The sequence below is a fragment of the Haliotis rubra genome, unplaced genomic scaffold, assembly GCF_003918875.1.
Source record: "Haliotis rubra isolate DU_JTF1 unplaced genomic scaffold, ASM391887v1 Scf110, whole genome shotgun sequence".
Lineage (NCBI taxonomy): Eukaryota > Metazoa > Mollusca > Gastropoda > Lepetellida > Haliotidae > Haliotis > Haliotis rubra.
The window spans coordinates 1,673,615-1,701,432 of record NW_025765004.1 but is presented as its reverse complement, the minus strand read 5'-3'; the positions used below and the strand labels follow the sequence as shown (position 1 = coordinate 1,701,432).

At 39.1% G+C, this 27,818-nt stretch overlaps 1 protein-coding gene across 2 annotated transcripts in view; it reads left to right on the top strand.

Moving 5' to 3' along the window:
- The window catches only part of LOC124286329, a 78,780-nt gene that overhangs the window by 37,388 nt on the left and 13,574 nt on the right, over window positions 1–27,818 (top strand). For both annotated transcript variants that reach the window (XM_046722697.1, XM_046722702.1), the window contains 3 exons: window positions 897–1,042; window positions 8,001–8,153; window positions 26,059–26,132. In XM_046722697.1, the coding sequence (XP_046578653.1) occupies window positions 897–1,042; window positions 8,001–8,153; window positions 26,059–26,132 (373 nt within the window). The remainder of the gene's footprint in view (window positions 1–896; window positions 1,043–8,000; window positions 8,154–26,058; window positions 26,133–27,818) is intronic.

Genomic DNA, 27,818 nt, shown 5'->3' with positions numbered 1-27,818 from the left:
GTCATATCAAGTCAGAAAATATCAGTGTTGGGGTTCCCTTATTTTTGGGGCCACATATATTTGGAAGAATCATTAGGAGCATATAATCAGGAGCTTGTCAGCAATCAACCTGTTACAGCAGAGTGCCCATGACCTGATGTATGTTGACGAGATGAGAGTGCCTTCCCTTCATACCACTGTCAGTCATTAACAGTATGTAGAAACATTGATGCTCTAGTCACAGTCATATACAGTTTTGTTAGATCAATTTTCATATTCTAGGAGACAAATAATCATGTCTTAGAAAGGCTTTTGGAAGTGATACACATAAGGAAGAGATTTTTACGGATGTCAATATCTTTGTTATGAGGAACACAACGTTTTGGAGTATATCCTTACTCCTTCATCCCCTGACGAGCTAGCTTACCTGTACATTGTAACCACAGTAAACTGAATGTGGTACACACTGCACAGCATGAGCATGATAACATTGCACCAGGTTTAAGACTGCTCTGATGGCAGTCTAAGATTAAATGATGGCACATATAACATTATATTACAACATTTTACCCTTCAAATAAGTCATGGGTGAAACACTAACACTAATTTTCATCTTTGAAATTGTCCATTTAATAATAGGGGGGAGAAGGACCCTCTCAAAAACAAAACGTTTGATACATGTAATTGGTAGCATTGTGTCCCTTTCTAGTTGTAACTGTCAAAGTATTCCAGTCAGTCAAGCCATGATTCATTGTAGGTCCCTTTATATCCTCGTGGCTTTTACAAAATGTTAAAAATAATGGGGTTTTTTCATCTGAAAGCATCTTTTTTCTTATGTTTTAAATTGTTTGTGTTTTGCTTTGTTTTGTGAAGACATTTCATCTTGTTCTATATCAAAATACTTTTGCATTCAACAGACCTACGTGGGGCGTGGTGAGTCTATGGTTTCCCCGGTCATCACACTCATAATCCTTGTTGCCGGTGTTGTTGGAGGGCTGTTTATTGTCGTGTGTGTTATCCTGTTCTGCAAGTATTGTGTGAAGACAAAGAAAACATTTAGAAGGTGAGAATACCATCAATGTGCCATTTTGTTACAGAGTTACATGTTCTCAGTTGATTTCACAATAAATACGATGTTTTGAATGATTGTAAGGTGGTACATGTGTTTTCATTATTATTATTAAGGGTTATAATTTTGATTGATTTGACTTACGTTCATCGCTGTGCTGGTTGTGCTGCTTGGAGCAACACACTCTGGAGTATCTGAGAATGGCCAAGAGATACTATACAGTACGGACCTACAGCAAAATTGGCATGTTTTTGTTACATGATATCTTGTGACGTTTGAGTGAAATGATCACTATATATGATGATTTACCATTTCAGTTATTATTACTCTGTGTAGATGACATAACTAAACGGGAAACTAGCAATCAACTGTTTGTTTCCACTAATCTATCGGTGATTCAGTTAACAATGTTCCCAATGATAAACTGTCAAGAATTTTGGTGCAATGATCTGATATCTTAGTTGCAGTTTTTCCTAAATATTTTAAAAAATAATAGCTCTTTGGAACAATTAATAGCTATTGCAAGGTATTTGTTTTACGTATAAAACAATTTGGTCAGTCACGAGTGTGGTCTCCTGAGTTTGTGCCACAGCAAATGAAAACAAAATACAAAGGTGGTAATTACAACCAAAAGGGTTATATGCAGTCTGTCTTCCACATGCACTAGTATGCCAGTTATATGGCATCGGTCTGTAAATAATCGAGTCTGGACCAGACAATCAAGTGATCAACAGCATGAGCACAATTGGGAACCAATGACATGTGTCAACCAAGTCAGCGAGCCTGACCACCCAATCCTGTTAGTCACCTCTTACGACTAGCATGGGTTACTGAAGATCAATTCTAACCCAGATCTTCACAGGTAAATGTGGACAAAGACATTCATTAAGTGTATACCGAAGAATAAAGTATGGACTGTGAAATTTTGTTCTGAGTCTTAGCTTAGAAAAACATCCCCAAAATATTCAAGATCCCTTTTCATGTTCAGTGTATAAGACAATGCAAAAGACTATTCTTGAACAGCTTCACAAAGAACACTCTGGCATAACAAGACTGTAAGCCTCAGCCAGAAGTTAAGACTGAGAATGTCAATGGCAACGTGTACACATAGATTTATCAAGGAAAAATTATCTTAATTGTTATGGATGCTTATTCTAAATGGAAAGAATGCTTTTTAATGAATACTTCTAAAGGTATGACATGGTTTTTTGTGTATTTATTGGTTACACATCTGTTATAGTGTTCCTTTAGATACATATATGTAGAATAAACTACACTGTACGAGTGATTACAGAAAATATGTCACAAGTAAACTCTGTATTTTATGTTCCAAGCTCAGGTATGTAACCCTGCTGCTTGCCAGATGGTTAGCATCATCCTGCCATATTTCTTTTCTGGGATTAATATTAAATTATTTTACAAGTACCCAGAAAGTATTTCTCCTATCAATAATTGGTGAGGATGCTCTATCTTGACTGACATAAATGATGGAACATTGTTACCAAGGATACATTAGATTATGGGGGAGGTAATTTTGAACAGTGTCATGACGTCTACCCTTTATGAAGTTACTCAAAAAGTGTTCTCTATCACAGCACTGTCAGCGCCTTCGTTCTTCTGGCAAAACATCTTAGAATATGTTATGATGATAATGTGGTTATTTATACTCACATTGTTGTCTTTTCAAAAGTGATAATATTATAATTTCAGTCTGTCTGTTAAAGACTCTTCATTTGTCAGTCAGTTTGTGGCATGACTAGTATGGACATAACTGTCATTTGTTATCAGTGGATTAACCAGGGCATACTGCCACAATATAATAATTTATTTTTATTCAGTTTGCAACTAACTGGTCAAGATGCCATTGCAAAATCATTCAAGACAATTAGAAATATAGAAACCCTTCAAGATTGTCAGAAAGGTGTATCCCGCTCTTGTGCTCCAACTTCATGTATCTGTTTTAACAGAATATATTTCCTAGCCTCTGGTATGTGTCATGCAAAAGTTAAGGTCACGAGACAGAACAAAATTCACAAGAAATTTGTATGTTGGTAACAAGTCTTTCAATGGTGAAGATTGTGTTTGAAACATGGCTCTGTTGTTCATTTCAATGGGAAATATTATTGCACAATCCTGAGACCTGATCACTTTTAAGAAGTTGTGTTTATTAAGGTCAGGGACTGGAAGTTATTTTTGGGTGGATGTATCTTGTATTACAAGAATTTAGAAGCTTTGAAGGATTGGTGGTGATAGGTCAGTAGCTGTAACCACCTCAACATCTTTCTTAATATGTAATATTTTCGCTATATAAAGTGTCTTGCTTTTGCATACATCTCTGATGGTTTTCTCAGACTTTAAGCAACTTTTCTTCAGATAATAATTCTGCATCTGTATGAAAGCATTTCTATTTCCAAAATTTTAGTATATATACTGATGATGATATATAGTATATTTGATATAATACAATATGTATGCTACATTGTAATGAGAAATAGCCCAATCTATAATGTGTTAATGCAATCCATCAGTTCAGTCTAGTACATGTGAACTTGGAATTAAAGGGGCACTGATCCAGGGGGATTCATGTTTCGCGCCATCAATTTTATTATGTCGTCTAGCTGTCATGAGGTCTGTCCCTGCTCCCTCAACTGTGACGAACACGGGGACTAAGCAGCTGTCTACTCTGGCAGAATGTCTTCAACTGAACAATGAGACAATAGAACGGTAGATGCCGTTATTTGAAAATATACCCCAGAGTTCTTGTCTGGTTGTAATAAAGTATCCCGGCAGTGTAAGCTTTTTCAGATTTTCTGATGTGTGTTAGGTATGATGACTCATCCAATTTGATCCTATTTCTGTCTTTTTTACCTTGATATTTAATCAAGTCATGTAACAATGTGATGTCTAGTGACCTAGGATATTAAAAAACACACATTTGATTTATTTGAATCTGTAAACTAAATCGACCCCACTTTGCCATTGCTAGAAAAATCTGAAAATTTACTTAGGTAATTAGGAATGAACAGTACACTGCAAACGCTTATATATATTTCTTATGCCACAATGAAGTTCCTCAAAACAGCGTTGACCCCTAAGTTTTTTAGGCAACTAAAATTGCATGCAATTACTACTCCCTTGCTGTAACCCGTGTTTGGCGGTATAAACACACACCTGTTTATTTGTCATCATTGTCTTGATGGTCAGTTAATGAATTTATAATAGGCATAATTAGTGGTTTCTCGTGTCTGGGGTAAATACCCAATTTTATAAATTAAGGTCTGATGTGGTAAATGTATTACATTTTACATGAATTATCAGCTGAGTTTTAAAAAAAGCAGACATCGATCAAAGGATTAGCCAATAACACATTGATTGATTAATTACTTTTATCTGGCGTAGCAGATTTGTCAAAAGGCAGTGTTAATGTATGTAGATTTATTAACATATACTGAATACACACACATTCTGTCGTACAGTGCCTGTGTAAAAACAAGGGATTAACTTTCAAAGAATTAACCTGCAGTATGTTGATTGAGTGCTCATTGTTGTCTTTCTAAATTATGTTTTTAAAGAATGGTGGACATCATGTAAATATAGGTGTGTTATCTTGAGTGACCAACGATACTATACACCATTGTGAAACACCTAATACAAAGTCACACGACCAGCTATCACCAGGTATAACCTTATATACACTTTTTCCATATTAGACTGTTAAGACACATGACATGGAACAGGATTCTTTGTCAGCTGCAGATGTATGGCATGTTGTTCCTTTATGTGGATATTGATGGATACATTCCTCGAACAAGGTAATAGCCTGATATTGATGGATACATTCCTCGAACAAGGTAATAGCCTGACATTGATGGATACATTCCTCGAACAAGGTAATAGCCTGATATTGATGGATACATTCCTCGAACAAGGTAATAGCCTGACATTGATGGATACATTCCTCGAACAAGGTAATAGCCTGATATTGATGGATACATTCCTCGAACAAGGTAATAGCCTGACATTGTTGGATACATTCCTCGAACAAGGTAGAAGCCTGACATTGATGGATACATTCCTCGAACAAGGTAATAGCCTGATATTGATGGATACATTCCTCGAACAAGGTAATAGCCTGACATTGTTGGATACATTCCTCGAACAAGGTAATAGCCTGACATTGTTGGATACATTCCTCGAACAAGGTAATAGCCTGACATTGTTGGATACATTCCTCGAACAAGGTAATAGCCTGACATTGATGGATACATTCCTCGAACAAGGTAATAGCCTGACATTGATGGATACATTCCTCGAACAAGGTAATAGCCTGACATTGTTGGATACATTCCTCGAACAAGGTAATAGCCTGACATTGATGGATACATTCCTCGAACAAGGTAATAGCCTGACATTGATGGATACATTCCTCGAACAAGGTAATAGCCTGACATTGATGGATACATTCCTCGAACAAGGTAATAGCCTGACATTGATGGATACATTCCTCGAACAAGGTAATAGCCTGATATTGATGGATACATTCCTCGAACAAGGTAATAGCCTGACATTGTTGGATACATTCCTCGAACAAGGTAATAGCCTGACATTGTTGGATACATTCCTCGAACAAGGTAATAGCCTGACATTGTTGGATACATTCCTCGAAGAAGGTAATAGCCTGATATTGATGGATACATTCCTCGAACAAGGTAATAGCCTGACATTGATATTATTGCTGTAACTTTATTCTGTTTTAATTTTGATGTTTGTATTTTGTTTTTATTATTTGTTGTTGTATTCAACAAAATCTTTCCACTTCATTTTTTTTCTGCCATGAAGTTCTTTGATGCAAGACAGACAACATGCACTGGGTCGCACTTAGGGTGTGTGTGTGAAATATGATTCACTTAGGCAATCTATCTAGATATTACAGTCATTTTATGAATTCTCTAAGACAAATGATGTACTTTTTGTGAAGTTCCAAATTGCATATAATATAATGATAAATTAAATATGCTAGGATAATAAGGCAAAAATATAAAGACATACCTTGACTTTGTTTTCTTTCAATCCTAACTTTTTTCACCACTGGCAGATGAAGCTAAGCTTAAAAATATTTCATTTGTTATCATGATAATGAAGATGGAAATATTAATGGGTAAAAATGATGACTTAGTCAAGTATTCTTGGATATCATCCGGTAGTTGCGGGGGAAAAACAATAACAAAAGCAACAACCAGTCCCGGGGAATTGCTTCAGATCAGTGTCCCTTTAATTTGGGTTTTAATGTGTGCAGTACATGTGTAGAATCTACTCTACTTATGGCAAGCCTTTTATGATTACTCAATGCCATTTAGAAAGTGGTGAAATGTAACATATGTTATATTTGGGATTACACTTTCTTAGTAAAGTACAGATTCTAGTACTTTTGAGTTGAGCCACATCTGGGATTCGAAGCCTTTTAGTTCATGTTATTCAAGAAACATGTATTGTTTATTAAGCAAATTTAGATAACTAATATTGGATAGATTGAATCATTATTTCTTTGATTAATTTCTCAGTTAAATTTGATACAATATGTAAACAATATGTTTACTCTGGGGTACATTAGGAACTAATATGAGACTCTGAGGGGCTGTCAATATTGTGTCTATGAAATACTTCATACTGGACAGCATTGAGAACAATGTAAATATTAGTTCGTGACATTGTCAACTGATTGCAACAGGATTTTCAAGACCTTTGTTAGATAATGAAAGTTGCCCACATGGATCAAAGTCACAGTACTTTGTCTGAGGCTGTTTACATGAGTGAGGCTGAGCATAGTTGATCAGTGTCTTTAGCCTGACAATCTATGATGTGATGGCCATTCTTTTACCACACACAATGAAGATATAGGTAGCAAGTGATCACCTGGATCTGAACCAACTCAGAGAGGAGGTCTGCCAACCATGGCTTCTTAACAGCCCTCTTCTTGGAGTTGGACATCACCCCAGAACACTGGTTATCAGTGAACATATGGTTGTTGATGTATTGTAGAAGAATACATCAATGTTACTTTGATGCCTGCCAAAGTTGACCATACACACAGTGAAGCAATGTCAAAACAATCAATTGGTGATGTCTGTCCCATATTCATAACACATTTCAAAATGGATCATGCCTAAAGGTGAATTCACCACAATAAAGAAGTTGACATCCATAAGATTCCTGCCTTCATGTGTATCACCTCTAAATGCCATTCAATGACTCTATAAGTATCTGGTATAGTAAATTAAGAAGTCCTTTGAGCTTCACTCCCTATTACTTGGTTTCAGCTCCTCTAATAAGGATGGGAAAGCCGCAATAACTCGGTGCGCCTTGTGGCAGCAAGAGTTGTTTGCTCCCCAGGGAGTTGAGATTGATAATAAGATCTGCCGTTGAGACTGACATCCAATGATCGCAGGAAAAATACCAGCGCCTTGAGCATGCACTAGTGCGTGGATATGTGCACTGTATAAATATCCAATAAAAAATAGTAATAATATTCTTATAAATATTGATTCATTTTGCATTGTCATATTTACGTTGGAAAATCCACTCATTGCTGTCTTTTAGTATCTGTTTTTGATGTTTTTGTATAACGAACTGAAGCCATTTTATTTGCCCTTCTTAATTCTGAGCTATATCTCCTGTCAACACACACATCTACGTGTTGACAAACCAATCAAATGCTGTGGCATTTTGCCCTTCATCTTCATTTTGTGATTTCTTTTATGTTTTATGAAGTTATTATATATATATTTGGACCATTCTGAAAACAACCCTTTGTTAGGTGTGCTACAATAACATGGATTCTGAATGAAATTTGTAGCTTGTTAATTGATGTTATGGTATTCTTATATGTGATCAAGACAATGAACAGCTGATTCTATTGCATTATTGAATGATTCATGGAATGTGTAAATTGCAGACATCCTGGTTATGGAAGGGATAGAGTTATGGTGGAACGTCGCTTTCATCTCCTACAGAGATACGAGACGATTAACTCCGACCTTTTTTCAGAGCCAAGCAGTGTATCAGTGGATGGAATTCCTCTCAGCCCAAGAAGACCATTTGATTGCAGGTAACTTGACGAACATTTATGTATGTGTTATGAGTGGCTCCACAACACAGTCTCCAGACATGACACAGAGAGATCACACAACAATTTACAAACAGTTTAATTCTGGCCAACTAAATATATTTACATTAGGCCAGACCAATTTTTTAATTTTTTCTTACGGATCCGCTGGTCGTATTTTTTCAAGAATAAGAAAAAAAATAAAATCTAATTTTCCCCGCTCAAAAAATAAATTTAACATTGCATTGGCCAAAAATGTAAATGTGCAAGAAAATGTTTTTAAGTTGTTTATTTCCCCATATACACTTCATAAATTGCCAAAAGTAAAATACTTTTAATATTTAAAAGGAATATTACTTTGACTGGTGATTTTTGTTTTTATTTGTTTTTTGTCCTGCCTTTAGGTTTTCTGAGGACAACAATCCGAAAAACAAGAAATAAAATTGGTTTGGCCTTAGGTACAATAATAAAAAGCAGGTAAAATCATCTTTCATGTCCCAACACAATCTACTAAATATTAAAACAAATAAATCCAATCCATCACACGAATTGTAAAGCACAAAGTGCTTCATTCACAGAATGCTAATGTGGCATATTCAGTATAATCTATGTTCTCTGCCGACATGGCTCATCCCCTCATCACACTGGAGACCTGGGAACTGAACACTTTGTGTTCTACCAAGCTTAAAAAGAGACAAAAACCAAGGTTGTGTCAGTGGTAAGCAGAATGTGAATGTTAACCACTCACAACGTTATATATGTTCATAACAGTGATCCCTAATGACCAATGCAGGATCGGCCTAATGTTGAAAAAATTAATATTTGTCAGTCAAAAGTGGAAAATAGGGAATTCTACCATGAATCAAGAAAATACTAGATTCTGATTGGTTGTTCAGAAAAATCAGACGGCATCAATTGTGGATTGACGCTCATCTGATTGTAAGGCCGCTTTACCGCGCATTAACAAATCGTATTGTGAGAACTACTTCCGTTTGACCATAATGATGGCGGATCATAACAACTCCATGGATTTTGACGCTGACTTTCGAATTTTCCACATAGGCAATTGGAAATTTTTGGATTAAAAATGCGTTTGATTTCATTGCGCTTCACTGCGCACGTATAGAACACTGCCGCACTACTTCAGCTTGACCACCAACATGACTAATATCAACACAACAGACGTGATGGAAATGCTAATAAAACATTTATTTAAACTCGAAAATACAATTATATGATTTCCCCACACAATTATGAGGTAACCTCACTATCATATTACCTTCTATTATAAAAATATTCAAACTCAATTACAATACACAGCCCCAAACATAAACAAAACAATATCTAACATATAAATCAGAAAGCCTTGTAAAAATACATCCCTATCTATGCAAAATATGCAGCAAAACATTAGTAAACATTTACCTACCTGGTAAATGGTATATTTAATTCGTTTAGAATGGGAAATTTCCAAGATAGATCTAACGGTCCGTGAAACACCACATTTATGCCACTCATAGTCATACTCCATCATATCCGTTGGCGTTGCATCGTTCACAAAATAATTCTGCTCTCTCTGCCAGCTTCCTGCAAGGTTGTCACTGTAATGTTCATCTACTTTGGAAAACGCTTGGACACAGTCCAGTCCCAAACGACGAAAACAAAGTTCCAAGGAATCACAAGTTAGTGGCATGTACACTAAGCAGCAGCACTGTCACTCTGTTGTCCCATGCCGGGTGGAGGCAGTACGTGAAATCATGTTCGGCCGGTCATCCCAAGACGATTCCATTATAGTGTGGCCAGGGGCTACAGTTTTCACGGCACACAAAACAATAGGCTGATTTTAGTCGTGTGGAGATGGGATGAAAAAAACACAAGATCTTGGGTATTACATAATTGCATTGAATAAACAGTAGTTTGATTTCTTTGGACAGAATATTGTTATGTTGTAATGTTAAAGGTCACATAAACCCTAGGGGGTAAAACACATAAATCACTAACTGGCATCTATAAATGAAACCCGTCATTAAAACTACTCATTTCTCGATTTTTAACTTAAATCACACAACAGTGCACAATTCTCACCCGCTAATCCAGAAATTTCCAACCAATCAGAGCGGTCGCACTTCTCCTTTGAGGGCCGATGCTTCAATTCATCTACACATTTTAGGGGGTAAATTATCTTGTTTACAGGCTTGTATAAACCTGAAATCGTGGACAATTGTTGTGGAAAATGAAAAGCCATATGTTCTCACAATCTACTGGCATTTAATTTTGTCTCCCCTGCTTTGCCCTTTCTGAGTTACAACTTGTTGTAATGTTAAAAATACGTTTGTATTCTCAAAACAGTGTCGGCCCATAAGTTTTCACATGCAATACAGCAATTAATACTTCTTTGTTGTAACCTCGTGTTAGGTGGTATAAACCCACACATGTTATTTGTCATCATTCACTTGATGGTCAGTTAATGAATTTATAACAGGTATAATTAGTGGTAACACACTTAGATTACCGCCGACAAAGGTTCCCCATTTGGCAGTAAATATTCAACATTATAAAACATCTATCAAAGCGACGAAAACAAAGTTCAAGGAATCACAAGTTAGTCGCATGTACACTAAGCAGCAGCACTGTCACTCCTGTTGTCCCATGCTTTTAGTGGTTCTGGCGTTCGGTTCCAATTGAAATTTAGTCGCCATCAATTCAGTAAAACATGTCTCTGATTTTCAAACACACTAGGGTTATCTCCTAAATATAATTTCTCCTTTGTGTCAGTCATGATGTAAATCATTTCATGTTTAAATAGCACTGTACTGCCAGAACATTCGATCTATATATGTAGGCATAATTTAGTTCACATCTGAGATGTTAGCATTGCTTGTTAATGACATTTAGCATTATTTGCTAAATGGGTTTATAGGCAGCATTTACGATTCAATTGTGCAGTTCTGACACTTCCCTGGAGAGTGTAATACACTCGTGTATGTAACTACAATTCTAATTATGTCATTTCTAATCAACTTCGTTTGGCACTGCAGCTAACATGGTATGCAGTGTATTTCATTAAGCATCTGTCTCAACTTCGGGTAAGAAGGCAGCATATTTCACTAATTTGGTTGTGGGCAGCATTTACAATTACTTATACACTTAGCCTACAGTAAGTGTAGCATGCGCGCGGGCAGTGTATTATTTCCGCATTCAGAATAGCAGCTCGTCACTTCGGGTGATGTCACATCCGCAGTCATACGTCCGTCCGTTTCCTTTCTATTCTGCATGCTCTCCTGGCAGGTTATCCATTTTGCTTCATCGCCAAATAATTTCCCACCCACCCTTCCCTTCTACAGCTCAGTATCCTGGTGGGGGTGCTGAGGTTGTTAAATGTACGACTTATATTAAGTCTTCACTGTACAGTGCACAGTAAGTATAACCTGTACCATAACCTTTGTATTTTGCACCTTTCTTAATAAAAGTGGCGGTGGGCATGGTGCCGGCGGGACTTAACACCAAATCAGCTTAAAATATGGATGCTTGGTTCCTACTTTTACAGTGGCAGCCCAAACCTTCCTGCCTGCTGGCTCCGGCGGGAGGGAGTACAAAAGTTTCAATCGCGCTAGCAGCCTGCTTTTCCTGCCTGCTGTCTCCGCGGAGGAAGTACAAAGCTTACAATGCCTTACCAGCTTGCTTTTCCTGCCTGCTGTCTCCGCGGGAGGAAGTACAAAGTTTGCAATGCCTTACCTGCCTGCTGTCTCCGCGGGAGGAAGTACAAACTTGCCTATGCTTTGCCCATCTGCTTTTCCACGGCGGAGGGCCTCAAAAAGCTGAACTATGTGTCCCGTCCCGTCGGCGCCATCCACACCACGCTCATTGTCATCCACACATCTGCGTTGTGTAGTCTTTCATCTAGTACGCGTACCATGCTAAGGCTAGCCTCATCAGCTTCATCTTATCTCTATTACAAGCTAAAGGTCTGCATATAACCAACAGGAATAAAACTATGAATACAAATCTATTGATGTCAGGTCAACTTTAACATGATTTGTTGAATTTAAAGTGGTTCATTCATACAATCTCAAATCTTTACTCAGATGTGTGTGGTGTATTTGCTATGCAGTCATGAAGGGTCTAGGGGAGGTAACTCGGGTTTGCAAAGTACTCCATGTGCTTGCTGGCAACAGAGACCATATAATAGAGGGACTGCCCTCCCCAACAGTTTATCACTAACCATTAGCGCTATGGCCTGGCATGTAACTGATACACATCGACACCCTGCTGCTAACTTCCCTCTACCGGTACACATGCGCAACAGATGCGCAGACATTCGCAAATGAGCACTCTGGTAACCACGTAAACAATATTGCGTAATATCCGGGCCGAGAGTTAATTCCCTTAGCAGGATTTCACCGGCTGCGTTTGACAGTTAAACATTACATGGACAGCTCCAATAAACTGATTACAATAATCTTAATTTTTATCTTATCTCTCATTTGCACATGTCTACTGACAACATCGCAGAACATGTATCATTCGCGAAATCGCGTGTCGTCATAAGCCTGGAATATTTGTTTCAACATTCGGCATGGCCATGGACAACTTAATTCATTCACTGGGATGATTCCGACTTGGACCTCGATACTTACTTGGAGAATTTACAGACGACGACAGGACAGAGAATATAAACCAAAAATACAAAAATCAAACTAACCCAGTCAGGTAAAGGCAGTTTTAACATTACAGTTGCCAATATCCCCGATGCTCGCTAAACGTATCATCACATGGCTAATCTCAAGATTTACTTGCAAGTATTCGTTGGCACAAAACGAGGGTGTTGTCAAGCAGTCGATGAAAGCAAAAATTCCCGCGAATTTATTAAGAATGTGCAGATTTGCAAGCGTTGGCCAATCAGAGGACTTGCTTTGACCACACCCCTGTTGTGTGCGGACATGTCATCCATTTGTGTCAAGATCGTTTAGTTGAGAGTCAAAATCGGTTTTCAATCGACTTGCAGAAATAACAATAAAGAATTGGTAGGTGTCATGAGTGTTGCTCGATAGGCCAATCATCCATGATTATGTTTACATAAAGTATTAATCGATTGCATGCGATGGTAGCGTAGCGATCGGCAACGCAGTCAGGTAGGGTGCACCCTAGAAGTGTCCGGCCTTGTCATTATGTATTGTACTGTGAAGCATTTCAAGTCGGGGTGTCATCTCAAAAACAGTATTTTTAAAATCATGAATCCTTGGAAAGACACGAGGGCCTGTGACTGGCTGCATGGTGTTTCACTAAATGACGCTATTATAGTCTCTGATTCTAATTTTATATCAATTTGCATTATTTTATTTTATAAAGTTTATAGTCCCAACGAAACACGATTTCACATTATCCAAGAGCGTTAATGATTTTATAATGCCAGTTTGGGGCTAGCAGTGATTATGCTTTGGGCCGTATGGAGACATTTGTTGTTTTTTTCAAAGGGAAGCCACTAAATACTAAAGTCACTTTCCTCCGATCCCATGAAAGATACGTGTTAAATGGGCTGTACTACATTACCCTATCAATTAAAGAATTTCAGCAAAGTGTCAACTTTAACTTGGCAGGAAAATGCAACCAATAACATTAAAACACAACATCACACGTTCTTATATGTACAATGTATTTATTGTAGAATAGGACCATATATCTATATGTACAATTATGTATTACTAAATTCAACCATTTAAATATTCTTTCATTAACAACACAGTAAATGTGAATTTCAACTGTTGCAAATAAACTCCAAACTGAATTTGAAATTAAAATTATGCAATAGTTGGTTGCCAATGCTCTTTCAAACAAGGTATATCTACTTAATCAAGATGGGAATATTGTACTTAATAGTAGGCTCTTTGAGTAGCCCATCCGATGAGTGCCGATGAAAACTTTCTTTTTCCTGGGCATCTACAAAACAAATGATAATTTTATGATATAAATATAATGTTGAATAATGAGTTAATTTTTCATTTTTTGTTGGTACAAGACAGGCTGTTGGTACTGTCTAAGCCCAGGTAGACTCATAATCAAACTTCATTAGGAAGAAAACAGAAAAATATATTAATTGTAGTCATGATAAAATAAGGGAAGATGGTAACTTATAAACTTCTTGCAACACAACCTGCATAGTTATGTTGTCCATTTAGGACTGATTGTGAATGTAAAACATAAAATCATACAAATCTGTACACAATCTTAATATAACTTCATTAACAGATATTTTAGATATCCATGAAGTGAACTGTACATTGGATTTTATTTCCATAATTTCTACTCATGTACTTTATTACATGTTAAATTATTAGGCAGATATTGTTGAAATAGCTCCTTCACTTATGCCTGCACCAACTGGAATCAAGTCTGCAAATCTTTCTTCATAATTGCCAACGCAAACATGGTATGTAGACAGTTTTGATAAAAGTTTCTTCATATCTCTTAGAGTGGAGAAAAATGCAGGTAAACCAATCCAGAATTCATGATTAGGGCCAAAGTCACGTTGATGTGCATATATTGCTGCTGTAAAGGATGGCTTGATGACTACTGAAATCTGGACTGAGCCTACGTCAGTCATAAAACTGCACAATAGTAATGTTTTCACGCTTGTTTCTTGCAATTGTAAAATTGCCTAGCTCATCTACATGCTGAAACAGCTCCTTTTTTAATGTTAAATATTGCTGGTATCGCAGGATGCCATCAACAAATTCATCTACATTGTTGTCCGGATGATACTGGTGAATTGTGTCCAAAAAAACCAAAGAATTCATCAGCCGAAAAACCATCAGAATCTGTCGCTTCTTCCAGGCATGGGGTATCTGTGGGTTCATCGGTGAGGTCAATGAAGAATGACTTCCATGCTTTGTCCCACAGTGCATCTCTTTAACTGAAAATGGAGATACACAATATTAATATTAAAAATGTTTTGAAGTGTTCTAAATAGTTGTTAAAATTATGCAATAGTTGGATGCCAATGCTCTTTCAAACAAGGTCTAGTAACTTACTCAAGATGGGAATATTGTACTTACTAATTTACACTATACCTTTGTTTTTACATAAGAAAAGAAACAATATTAATATTTTATCATACAATTGCTTTGATATTTTAAACTTATTTCTGCAGGTACCAGATATACAAATACCAATAAAATAAATAAATACCAATAACTACAAAATATCAACACAAAATTACTCATTTTTTTTCAAAGACATCATTTATGAATTTCTTACTTCCATTATTACTTACCTGCAATCGTCAAGAACAGTTGATTGAACTGATGAATAAGAATGTCAGAGAGAGAGGAAGAACTGACACCTTGTTGTCTCGGACCCCACTTTGAGTAGCCCTTCAGTCGACTGCTGATGAAAACTTTCTTTTTCCTGGTCATCTGCCAAACAAATGATATTTTATTATTTAAATAGTGTAATGATATAAATAAAATGTTGATTTATTGTTGCATAAAGTCAGGCTGCTGGTACTGTATAATAATATAATAATATATAGCAATATAACTCTAACTTCAGTAGGAAGAATAATGATAACAGAAAAATATATGAATTGTTCCATGATAAATAAGGACCTTTTCCACAAATATAATCATCAAAATGAACAGTAATGGAAATATGTACTTTTTCAAACGATTAGGTGAATGAGACTTTTGTAGAATGATTTAAATATATATTCACGTTATATTAACGAACAAAATGAATGTTATGTCGTCTGCTACATGATAATTGAAATGTTCAGTATCTGGCATGGAAATATGGGTTTACGCCAAAAATCATAAAAATAAAATACCAATGGTAGCCATATAAAAAGTGTACCACGCAAAAGAGGAAATCGCCGTGAATGTTCACATGTTTATTTCAAACATGCTAGTAATAAGCTGTTCTTGTGAAAGCGTGCGAAAATCAAGTGTTGTGGAGTAAATATTTCGAAAAACATCATATTTAAATTAAGCATTGCATGAGCCAAAATAAGCAATGACGCGACCGCCACACACTTATAAATGCCCCTATACCAATCTTTATCTTATTTTCTTTCATTACACCCCGGTAACTAAGGATTTGTATTGAGAATTAGTATCCGTTATTGAAAATCAAAATCGGGACTTTCGCCGATTTTACACCTCCGCCATTGTTCTCACAGAACAACGAGCTCACATGACAGTATTCATCAAATACAAAGACAAATATATGCTTTAGCACCCCTAATACACCTCTAATGCACTGTTGCAAATGTAAGTATATGCATGAGAATACATGAAAAAATCTTTACAATGAAAATACGCGAAATCGATGACTGAAGTCAACACACGTTTTTGCCAGCTTCCAGATAGGCTGCGCAGTACAAGCCGTAGCGCTGATGGTTTTGCGCACTGGCTAGAGGGCCGTCCCTCTATTATATGGTCTCTGCTGGCAATCAGCTAATGCCAGTTTTCTTGTAACCATTCCTGACTGAATACATTACAACACAATATCTCTTCTGAGAGACAAACCATTTGGTTTTAAGCTCCTGTCATGCAGAATGTCTTCAGCATATGCCTTGCACACTGATTAACTGATTAGAAAGTTCACCTCACAGGGGAGGATGTCTTCTACTGAGAGGTATTATTCTGGAAGATAAGATCTAATTTATATAGCAGGGGTGGAAATAACTTTAAAATTGCTGGTGTACTTCTGTACAGTGGCACATGTAAAATCACTTGCCCTGATACTTTTTCCACTATACCGTCCGTTTTCTTGTTGATTTTTTAAATAAACAACATCATTAACATTGGAAAGTCAACTGGACACCAGTACAGTGTGATATACAAATTTGCTTGCCCGACAGAAAAAAACACTGGACTCGAACGTCGGGCAATGGGTTATTTCCACCCCTGTATAGATACATATATAAGAATGAACTTCATACAGATAATGCCAAACTGAATGTCAAAACTTGCAGATGCCTATTTACTGATCATGTGATCAGTTTCTCATCTCATTGGTTTCTGAAGATTTTGGAACCCAGCTAGCATGTATTAAGTAACATGTCTTCTATGCATGTATTAAGTAACATGCCTTCTATGCATGCTTTTTAAACAAATTTCTGACAGCATATTTCTGCAGGCATCAATAATTCTCTGTTGCCGAAAATGTACAAAATTAGCTAGCACAAACCAACTGAAACAGATAACTCCCTGTGATCATCAGCTTCAGGGGATGATGTTCCTTCCTTTTAAGGGTACCGTAGGTCAGCAGGGTTCAAAAGGGGAAGTAGGCCTTTAACTTTGATCTTGCACCCATTCCCAACCAAGACATTATGTAAATTGATACCACCTTCATCATATTTACAGATCGGTTATTCTTTGTATCAGTTGATTACGAAAAGATGTGTACAATATTTCCTTAGAGATTTAGGCAGTTCTGAAAATGCCTTGCTGTAAATTCTAACAGTGACATTCTGATAAAAAAAAGCCAATCACAACTAGCACAGTGTGTTTACACAGTGGAAGTTTTAGTGAAATGAAGGGAGGCAAAATAGATGATACCGCTCTTTGTCTGCATTATTCCTGTTATATGATTTATGACGGAGACAAGTTTCTTGTGTGTATGCTCATATATTGCTTATAAAATGTTGATTAACATATTTGAATATACAATGATTTGCAGTTTTTAAGGTTTCTAGTCCAGTGGTTTCCATTTAAATATACTTTTCTGAGTGTTGAGTCGGTAGATAGATGTATAAGGCAACTAAAGAAAAACAATGGTGTAAAATAGTCTGAGGTGAGGTGTCATCAAATATGCAGATGTCCATTTTACTACCAGCCACGATGTCCTCTTTTGCTGCCAAGGAACATACACCACTCCAGCAGCCAAGATGTCCTCATCTGTCTCCAAGGAACATACACTACTCCAGCAGCCAGGATGTCCTCATCTGTCACCAAGGAACATACACCACTCCAGCAGCCAAGATGTCCTCATCTGTCTCCAAGGAACATACACTACTCCAGAAGCCACGAAGTCCTCGTCTGTCACCAAGGAACATACACCAATCCAGCAGCAACTCCAACAGCCACGATGTTCTTCGTCTGTCACCAAGGAACATACACTACTCCAGAAGCCACGATGTCCTCGTCTGTCACCAAGGAACATACACCACTCCAGCAGCCAGGATGTCCTCGTCTGTCACCAAGGAACATACACCACTCCAGCAGCCACGATGTCCTCATCTGTCACCAAGGAACATACACCACTCCAGCAGCCACAATGTCCTCGTCTGTCACCAAGGAACATACACCACTCCAGCAGCCACATGTCCTCGTCTGTCACCACCAGGAACATACACCACTCCAGCAGCCATGATGTCCTCGTCTGTCACCAAGGAACATACACCACTCCAGCAGCCACGATGTCCTCGTCTGTCACCAAGGAACATACACCACTCCAGCAGCCACGATGTCCTCGTCTGTCACCAAGGAACATACACCACTCCAGCAGCCAGGATGTCCTCGTCTGTCACCAAGGAACATACACTTCTCCAGCAGCCACGATGTCCTCGTCTGTCACCAAGGAACATACACCACTCCAGCAGCCACGATGTCCTCATCTGTCACCAAGGAACATACACCACTCCAGCTGCCACAAGTCCTCGTCTGTCAACATCACCAAGCAGCCATACACCTCATCTGTCACCAAGGAACATACACCACTCCAGCAGCCACAATGTCCTCGTCTGTCACCAAGGAACATACACTACCACTCCAGCAGCCACGATGTCCTCGTCTGTCACCAAGGAACATACACCACTCCAGCAGCCACGATGTCCTCATCTGTCACCAAGGAACATACACCACTCCAGCAGCCACAATGTCCTCATCTGTCACCAAGGAACATACACCACTCCAGCAGCCATGATGTCCTCGTCTGTCACCAAGGAACATACACCACTCGCAGCCAGGATGTCCTCATCTGTCACCAAGGAACATACACCACTCCAGCAGCCATGCAGTACAACACCAACAGCCACGTCTGTCACCAAGGAACATACACCACTCCAGCAGCCACGATGTCCTCATCTGTCACCAAGGAACATACACCACTCCAGCAGCCACGATGTCCCCGTCTGTCACCAAAGTCACAACTCCAGCAGCCAGGATGTCCTCGTCTGTCACCAAGGAACATACACTTCTCCAGCAGCCACGATGTCCTCGTCTGTCACCAAGGAAACATACACCACTCAAGCAGCCACGATGTCCTCATCTGTCACCAAGGAACATACACCACTCCAGCAGCCACGATGTCCTCGTCTGTCACCAAGGAACATACACCACTCCAGCAGCCACAATGTCCTCGTCTGTCACCAAGGAACATACACTACTCCAGCAGCCACGATGTCCTCGTCTGTCACCAAGGAACATACACCACTCCAGCAGCCAGGATGTCCTCATCTGTCACCAAGGAACATACACCACTCCAGCAGCCACAATGTCCTCATCTGTCACCAAGGAACATACACCACTCCAGCAGCCACGATGTCCTCGTCTATCACCAAGGAACATACACCACTCCAGCAGCCACAATGTCCTCGTCTTTCACCAACGAAGATACACTTCTCCAGCAGCCACGATGTCCTCGTCTGTCACCAAGGAACATACACCACTCAAGCAGCCACGATGTCCTCATCTGGCACCAAAGAACATACACCACTCAAGCAGCCACGATGTCCTCATCTGTCACCAAGGAACATACACCACTCCAGCAGCCACGATGTCCCCGTCTGTCACCAAGGAACATACACAACTCCAGCAGCCAGGATGTCCTCGTCTGTCACCAAGGAACATACACTTCTCCAGCAGCCACGATGTCCTCGTCTGTCACCAAGGAACATACACCACTCCAGCAGCCACGATGTCCTCATCTGCCACCAAGGAACATACACCACTCCAGCTGCCACGAAGTCCTCGTCTGTCACCAAGGAACATACACCACTCCAGCAGCCACAATGTCCTCGTCTGTCACCAAGGAACATACACTACTCCAGCAGCCACGATGTCCTCGTCTGTCACCAAGGAACATACACCACTCCAGCAGCCAGGATGTCCTCATCTGTCACCAAGGAACATACACCACTCCAGCAGCCACAATGTCCTCATCTGCCACCAAGGAACATACACCACTCCAGCAGCCACAATGTCCTCGTCTGTCACCAAGGAACATACACCACTCCAGCAGCCATGATGTCCTCGTCTATCACCAAGGAACATACACAACTCCAGCAGCAACAATGTCCTCGTCTGTCACCAAGGAACATACACCACTCCAGCAGCCACAATGTCCTCGTCTGCCACCAAGGAACATACACCACTCCAGCAGCCACAATGTCCTCGTCTGCCACCAAGGAACATACACCACTCCAGCAGCCACAATGTCCTCATCTGGCACCAAGGAACATACACCACTCCAGCAGCCATGATGTCCTCGTCTGTCACCAAGGAACATACACTTCTCCAGCATCCATGAAGTCTGTGTCTGTAAAGTAGAAGACACATACCAAATATCTTTCAAGTCCGTCATTATACAAGCTCATGATCCTGCAAAACAATGTCTATCTTCTGCTACGTTTCCGTGGTGACTTCAGTGGGGTGATATATCACTGTAATGATATTCACATGGAGAAGACAATTATTATTTTAAAAATACATCAAGGTGACATTACAGGTAAACTCAAATAAGTACAAAAAGATTTGATATATGTGCCAAATGAAACTGGTAAAGAAATTGTTGTCTCTAAGGAACCTGAAAAACGAATCACCAAGTCCACCCAAAAAAAAGAAAATATACACTCTTCAAAAAAGAAATGTATAAGCCATTTTTAGAAGAATTCATCGTGTTAGCTAAGAGCTATTATTTCATGTAGTTTCAATGGTAAAAAAAAGTGGAAGTGCACACGTCTATACATTGACAAAGACTTCACTAAAACAACAGCAGCCTTACTTGTTTCTGTTTACTTGAGTCCACAAAATGGCGTCGAAGTCAGTTCTTTGTTTGGCCTCCATTGGCAGCAATTACTGCTCGGCACCGTCTCTGCACAGACTGGATAAGTCGATGAAGTCACTCTTGCGGAATTCTTCCCCACTCTTCCTGCAATGCGATGGCCAGTTGTGGAAGTGTCTGAGGCGTATTTTGACGTTGACGTACTCGTCGATCGAGTTCATCCCATAGGTGTTCTATCTGGTTTAGATTAGGTGATCGGGAAGGCCATGGCAAGACATTGACATTAGAATTGGTAAGGTAGCGGACCATAAGGCGTCCTGTAGTTGAAGTAGCGTTGTCATGCTGGAACAACTCCCTCTTTCGGAAGCAGGACGTCATTGATGTACCGACTTGCTGTCAGATTCCCCTGAACCACAACTAAATCAGATCTTTATGTGCTAGATGTCGCACTCCACACTATGACACTGCCTCCACCGAATCTGTCGACCCATCAAATGCAATTAGGGGCAAAACGTTCATTTCTCTGACAGTAAACATGCTGTCTTCCATCTCACTGATGAAGAAGAAATCGCGATTCATCACTGAACTAGAATCGACTCCAGGTACCAGTTCAGGACTCTACGATACCACCGCAAGTGACTGTGCCGAAGGAAGTATCTCAAAATTAGGGTATTGGCAAATAAATTTGATTGCAATATATTGTGATTCTGGTACCCGTATTCCGATACGTGTTGCGATGTATTGGGAGCCTCAGTGTTTGACAGTGAGTGACATTGATTGTACATGCAGAGCCTATTTTCTACATGCTAAAGCCATAAAAATAAACTTAATGGTTGTGATAACAGAAATTTAGAATAAAGATTTCATTTTGAAGCATTGTATTTTCTTTTTTATAAAATGTATGGTATGTAAAGTATGCTGTTTTGTCAATCAATTGTGAATGAAAGTCTGCATGGATTTGAAATTAAACCATAAAGATAACAACAACAAAAACCATTGCAATACCTAACATTTTAAAGGCGTATTGCGATATGCTCGTAATACCATGCAGCCCTACTCAAAACAGGGGCAACAACTGGCCTTCTTGGTCGAATTCCGACTTCACGCAATCAATTCCTGACAGTTTGATCGGAAATTCTTCTCAAACCATAGATGCGTTGTGCAGTCTCCAGTCGGCTGTGTCAAAACGACATAAATGAGCAACCCGGATGTAGCGGTCCTGGGCTTGGGTGGTAACTCTTGGACGGACGCTTCTTGGGTGGAATTTGTTTGCAGTAAACGAGCCCAAAGGCAAGATATGGTGCTCTGATGAACGTTGAAATGTTGGGCAACTGCAGACTGTGACTCCCCAGCTTCAAGGCAGCCAATGGCGATGTTTCGATTGGCGGCACTCAGTCGTGGCATGATGATTTCCTCTTTTCCAGGCAAAAACAAATGACAAAATAAAATACGTTTACTTTTTTATGATGATCGATAACCCATGGTTTTCTGCTTACTTGCACGTGCATTTTGTTTTGCATGTCTTCTTGGTGACGTATTAGTGAATATTTCTTCAAGCACTTCTAAAACAAGGGGACACGTTAAAATTGCTGTGTTTTGGCACTGAAGCATAAAGATGACGTTTTGGAAAGAAATAGTATATTTGTATTGTTTTTGCCTCAGTTAAATGAATCCAATATTCTCAAAATCACCTGGGACTGCCTCTGTGGTGTAGTGGTTAGAGTGGAAGGCTGCGGGTTCGATCCCCGACCGCGTCATACCAAAAGACGTTAAAATATGGTACTTGTTGGTCCCTGCCTGGCGCTCGGCATTAATGGGTACAGCAAGGACTGGTCGACCCGGAGTCAGTATAATGTCTGGGTGGGGTATTCATGCTTCACTGCGGCATGGTATCTCAGTGGGCTAGCAGTATAAAACCAGCTTCAGTCTGGGCTAGTACAAGCAGCCGCACATACACATACACACGCATGCACGTCGTCATATGAGCGAAATATTCTCAAGCACGACGTAAAACCCAATTTCACCTCACCTCACCTCAAAATCACCTGTGCGTTTGGAAGAGTGTAGATGGTGAACTGATAAATGACACCGCACTTTCACGGCACTGCTTTTGATAGGTGTAGACGTGCTCACAGCACTGTGCACATGGGTGTACGTGAGTATGTGTCTCGTTTAATGAGCTGTCCAAGGTGATGCCACTCACTTCTAGTATCTCTATCTGCAAATGTTTTGTGGCTGATATGATCATGTTGAAACAATAGTTAAAGGTCACATGCAACGTAAAACACAACTTTGCAGATTCTGATTCCTTTCGATATGGACTTACCGAAACAAATCATCAAAAATGCAAATTCAACTTATAAAGTTGAAAAATAACGCGATGAAAAAAACCGCTAGAAATCGGAGTTCAAACGATTCACTAATTTTCCCCCGACTTTTCGGGGGAAAACTGGTTTCAATTGCAGGGCTGCGCTCATAGCACGTGCGTAGTGAAATAGGTTCGCGCAACTTGGAAACAGGCTGTCCGGTGAATACTCGGTGAAGGCTTTGGTGTGAGCTATTTTCCTAATGTTTAGTTGATATCTCACAGGCGCGAGCTTTTTATATGTTATGACAGTAAATAAACTGTTTATATAATTTCATTTGTCTATTTCACCACACGTTCTTCTTACCGAGTCACTTTCTCAGTCATTGTCATTATTTAGTGTTGACAGAATTTCTAACTGTGATATAGATATGTCGTTGTCACAGACAAAACTCAATGTCTTGTTTTATTGACACCTGCGTGTCTGCCTGCCCGTCTGCTAATGACAATATTCAATACACAACTGCGATCACTGACCACATGCAATTTGAACTTAACACCAATCAGGCTATACACCATAAACAAAACGCATTGATTTATGGCCCGAGTTCGGTCTCTGTCACATTATGTAATTACACAGACAGGCAGGTGTGATACTTGAACAAATGACATGTTATGATGTCTGTTGATTGCAAAACGTTATACACAAAAAATGAGAATGTATTTACAAAACCAAACATCTCTATATATACACACACAATGAGCCGTGAGGGTATCTGCAAATGAACCAGCCATTACACTTGAGTGCACACCCACCCGCTCTGACTGGGTTCGGTATCCCAGCTGCTTCGTTTCTTGGGAAGTAAACCCAAGTTCAAAATATTGCACTTTTGATTTGTGATTGTACGCTTATAATTTTGTTTTTATGTTTTTTCATAATCAGCAATGTATATTATATGTTATGAATAAGTGATAATTGTGTTTTAATTATGTTTGATTTTTTGGTTGCATGTGACCTTTAAGAATACAAACCACTCCCACTTTTGCTCAGTTATAGAAGTTGATGGAGAGAATCCGTAGGTAATAAATATAATTACTGTGAAATACAAAAAATGGTGAAAAAGAATTATCAAGTTGATTCAGCTTTACGTGACTGGAATACGGATGTCTCTATATGGTTTCTCTGTGAATACACTACTTTGGGGTAGTACAGCGCAACTTGTCACTAGAAACTTCATTCAATAACCACCGTAAAGAGTTCGCTGTGTAAATTAGAGTTCGACATGAAATTGTTCTTTCAAGGATGAAAGCTCGAAAACGGTACAAAACTAAGCATTCAAATTTGGCACAAAGATAGTTTGATACTCTAAATGTTGGTACATTTTATTTTTCGTTTATACAGGAATGATACGTTAAACTTTGTTATATATATGCATCTTTACGGAAACATAGCCGAAGCTAGACATTGTTTTGCAGGCTCATGGGCTTGTATAATGAAAATGGAAAGATGTTTGGTATGATTACGCACATGTGTCTTCTATTTTACAGCATGAAGTTTGGGGACAATGTGACCTATACAAATATAGAAATTGACAAGTTACGCCTAAAAAATAAAACTTGCTCACCTCTCACATGATAATCGTTCACTTCCATGTTATGAAATATTTCCTGCCGTTCACTGCTCCTATGGTGTGTACCTTGTGGGACTACAATCATTCACGCTTCAGACAGATCATAAACCTTTGGCCACATTGATCATCTGCCATGATCTCAATTGTGTGGCATTACGTTGTCAGTGCTTGCTTATGAGACTTCAACATTTCAACACCATTGCTGAATATGTACCAGGCAGAAATCTCATTGTACCAGACACACTGTCTCGAAGCCCTTTGCCAGAGAAGGTTGAAGAAGTTTGTCTGGATGAGGAAATAGCAGACCATGTTGCACCAGTTTCAGATGCTAGGGTCAAATGCATGAAAAGGGCCACAATGGCAGTTATTTGCAGAGAGCAATACAGCTACCACAGTCTACCAATAGCACTCAAACTCACACTGAAGTGGACAGCAACCTGCTGCTGAGTTTGACCAGATTCCAAAAGGCCTATAGCCTGACCCCTTCCAGCAATGCATGTGTATTGTCCTCCACTTTCCATGGATAGAGCGACTTGCACGTGCAAATCATTCACATTAAGTGTTAGGTGGATTTCCATATTGACAATTTGAAGAAAAAAATGTGCCATTTGTAACAAAATGTATCGGACGTTAAAGAACGTAATAATGACATTTCAATGGCCTGATTTCTTTTTCCACACTGTTATGAAAGTTTGTAAAAAAAATCAGTTGTATATATTTCAACCGAAAACGAAGATTTTACAACTTTTAAGAAATAGTGTTACCAATAGCTTCACCTTTCATTAAACAAGCACACACACACACACACACACACACACACACACACAACAAATCTATCTGCATATAAGAAAATAATAAAAGTTATTTTGATATGGCCATGAGATCTTAAAGTACCAATTCATGTATGGTATAGAGGAAATAGACTCCTTGGCACACATTAACTACATTCTGGCAGCTTCATGTGTTTCAGCAAGAGCCATGACAGAGTGTCTGAAAGTGATGAGGCAGAACAAACCGCCAAGTTAAAATGTGACTTTGATAAAGGTGAGTGCAAGGAGGATATTCAGTTTATAATGTCATGCAAGTGTAACATGATAACTCTTTAAGGTTAAGTATCAACAGCTGGAATTCTGACACCCATGTAGCTCACCTGACTGAATGTCATTTCCATTTGTATTTCCAGCATCTTCTGAAACCACATGACCTTTGGAACTGACACTTTGTTTGAATTATTCCAGCTATGGTTCTCTTGAATAACCCACAGAATTTGGATATGCATTTAAATATGGCTGCCATGACAACTATACACAGAAAGATATTATTCAGCCATGTTTTTGTCTTTTTATTCCATATTTTGTGATGTAGTGGGCAATACAAATCACAGTGTGTGCAAAACTGGAAATCCATATCTTACATCCTATTGTATGCAACAATTTATTATTTTACCAATCTGGCTGCTGTGTCACTTAAAGCCAAAACAGCCATTGCTTCTGTCATCAAGTCAAATCATCATGATTAGCGGTTACAGCAAATGACAAAAATGCTCATAAAAATTGAGTAATTTAGAGGCCAGATCATACCAGGAATATGTTTTAGAGTTACAGCTGTATGTCGTTCACAAAAACTAGATAGCTTGATTGTTGACAAAGTCACAGTTCAGTTTGTAAAAAGAGGACAAAGATGAATCACTTTCATCTCACAATAATGTAGGTCCACCATGCTTTCCCTAGACAGGGAGAGTAGCTATACAGGGAGAGTAGCTATACAGGGAGAGATCCCTATACAGGGAGAGTAGCTATACAGGGAGAGTAGCTATACAGGGAGAGTAGCTATACAGGGAGAGTTCCCTATACAGGGAGAGATCCCTATACAGGGAGAGCTCCCTAGACAGGGAGAGTAGCTATACAGGGAGAGTTCCCTATACAGTAGTGTTGGGAATTGGTTAAAATCTCATAATTGATGATTGCTTCATTGCAACCGATCAATCATCGAAAATAATTGGTTAGCGTCATTTATGAAATTTTCCTGGTTATTTTTGTTAATGCACAAAAACATATAGAAGAAAAATGTAGTTCTTGGGAGGTCTTTTTGGCAAATTTCACATCTTGAAAGAATGACTAGTATGTTAGGAACATAAATTTCTTGGGGTCTTTAAGATAAATTCAATCATGACGTGGAACGAGCTTGTAGTGCTCAGGAAATGTAACTGACAAAACCAACCTTGTGAAAAATATTGTTAATGCAAAAAGTGTTCCAGAATTGTTTGTGTTCGATTATAAGAAAACATGATAGATTGCTTGGTCGTTTAGTCACTGCGACCAATCTTCGATTATTTCAATTAATCGGACCACCACTTCTATACAGGGAGAGATCCCTATACAGGCAGAGTTCCCTAGACAGGGAGAGTAGCTATACAGGGAGCTCCCTATACAGGAGAGAGTTCCCTATACAGGAGAGTAGCTATACAGGGAGAGCTCCCTATACAGGGAGAGTAGCTATACAGGGAGAGTCCCCTAGACAGGGAGAGTAGCTATACAGGAGAGCTCCCTAGACAGGAGAGAGCTAGCTATACAGGGAGAGTAGCTATACAGGGAGAGGAGTAGTAGCTATAAACAGGGAGAGCTCCCTATACAGGGAGAGTAGCTATACAGGGAGAGTAGCTATACAGGGAGACAGGAGAGAGTAGCTATACAGTGAGAGCTCCTAGACAGGGAGAGCTATACAGGAGAG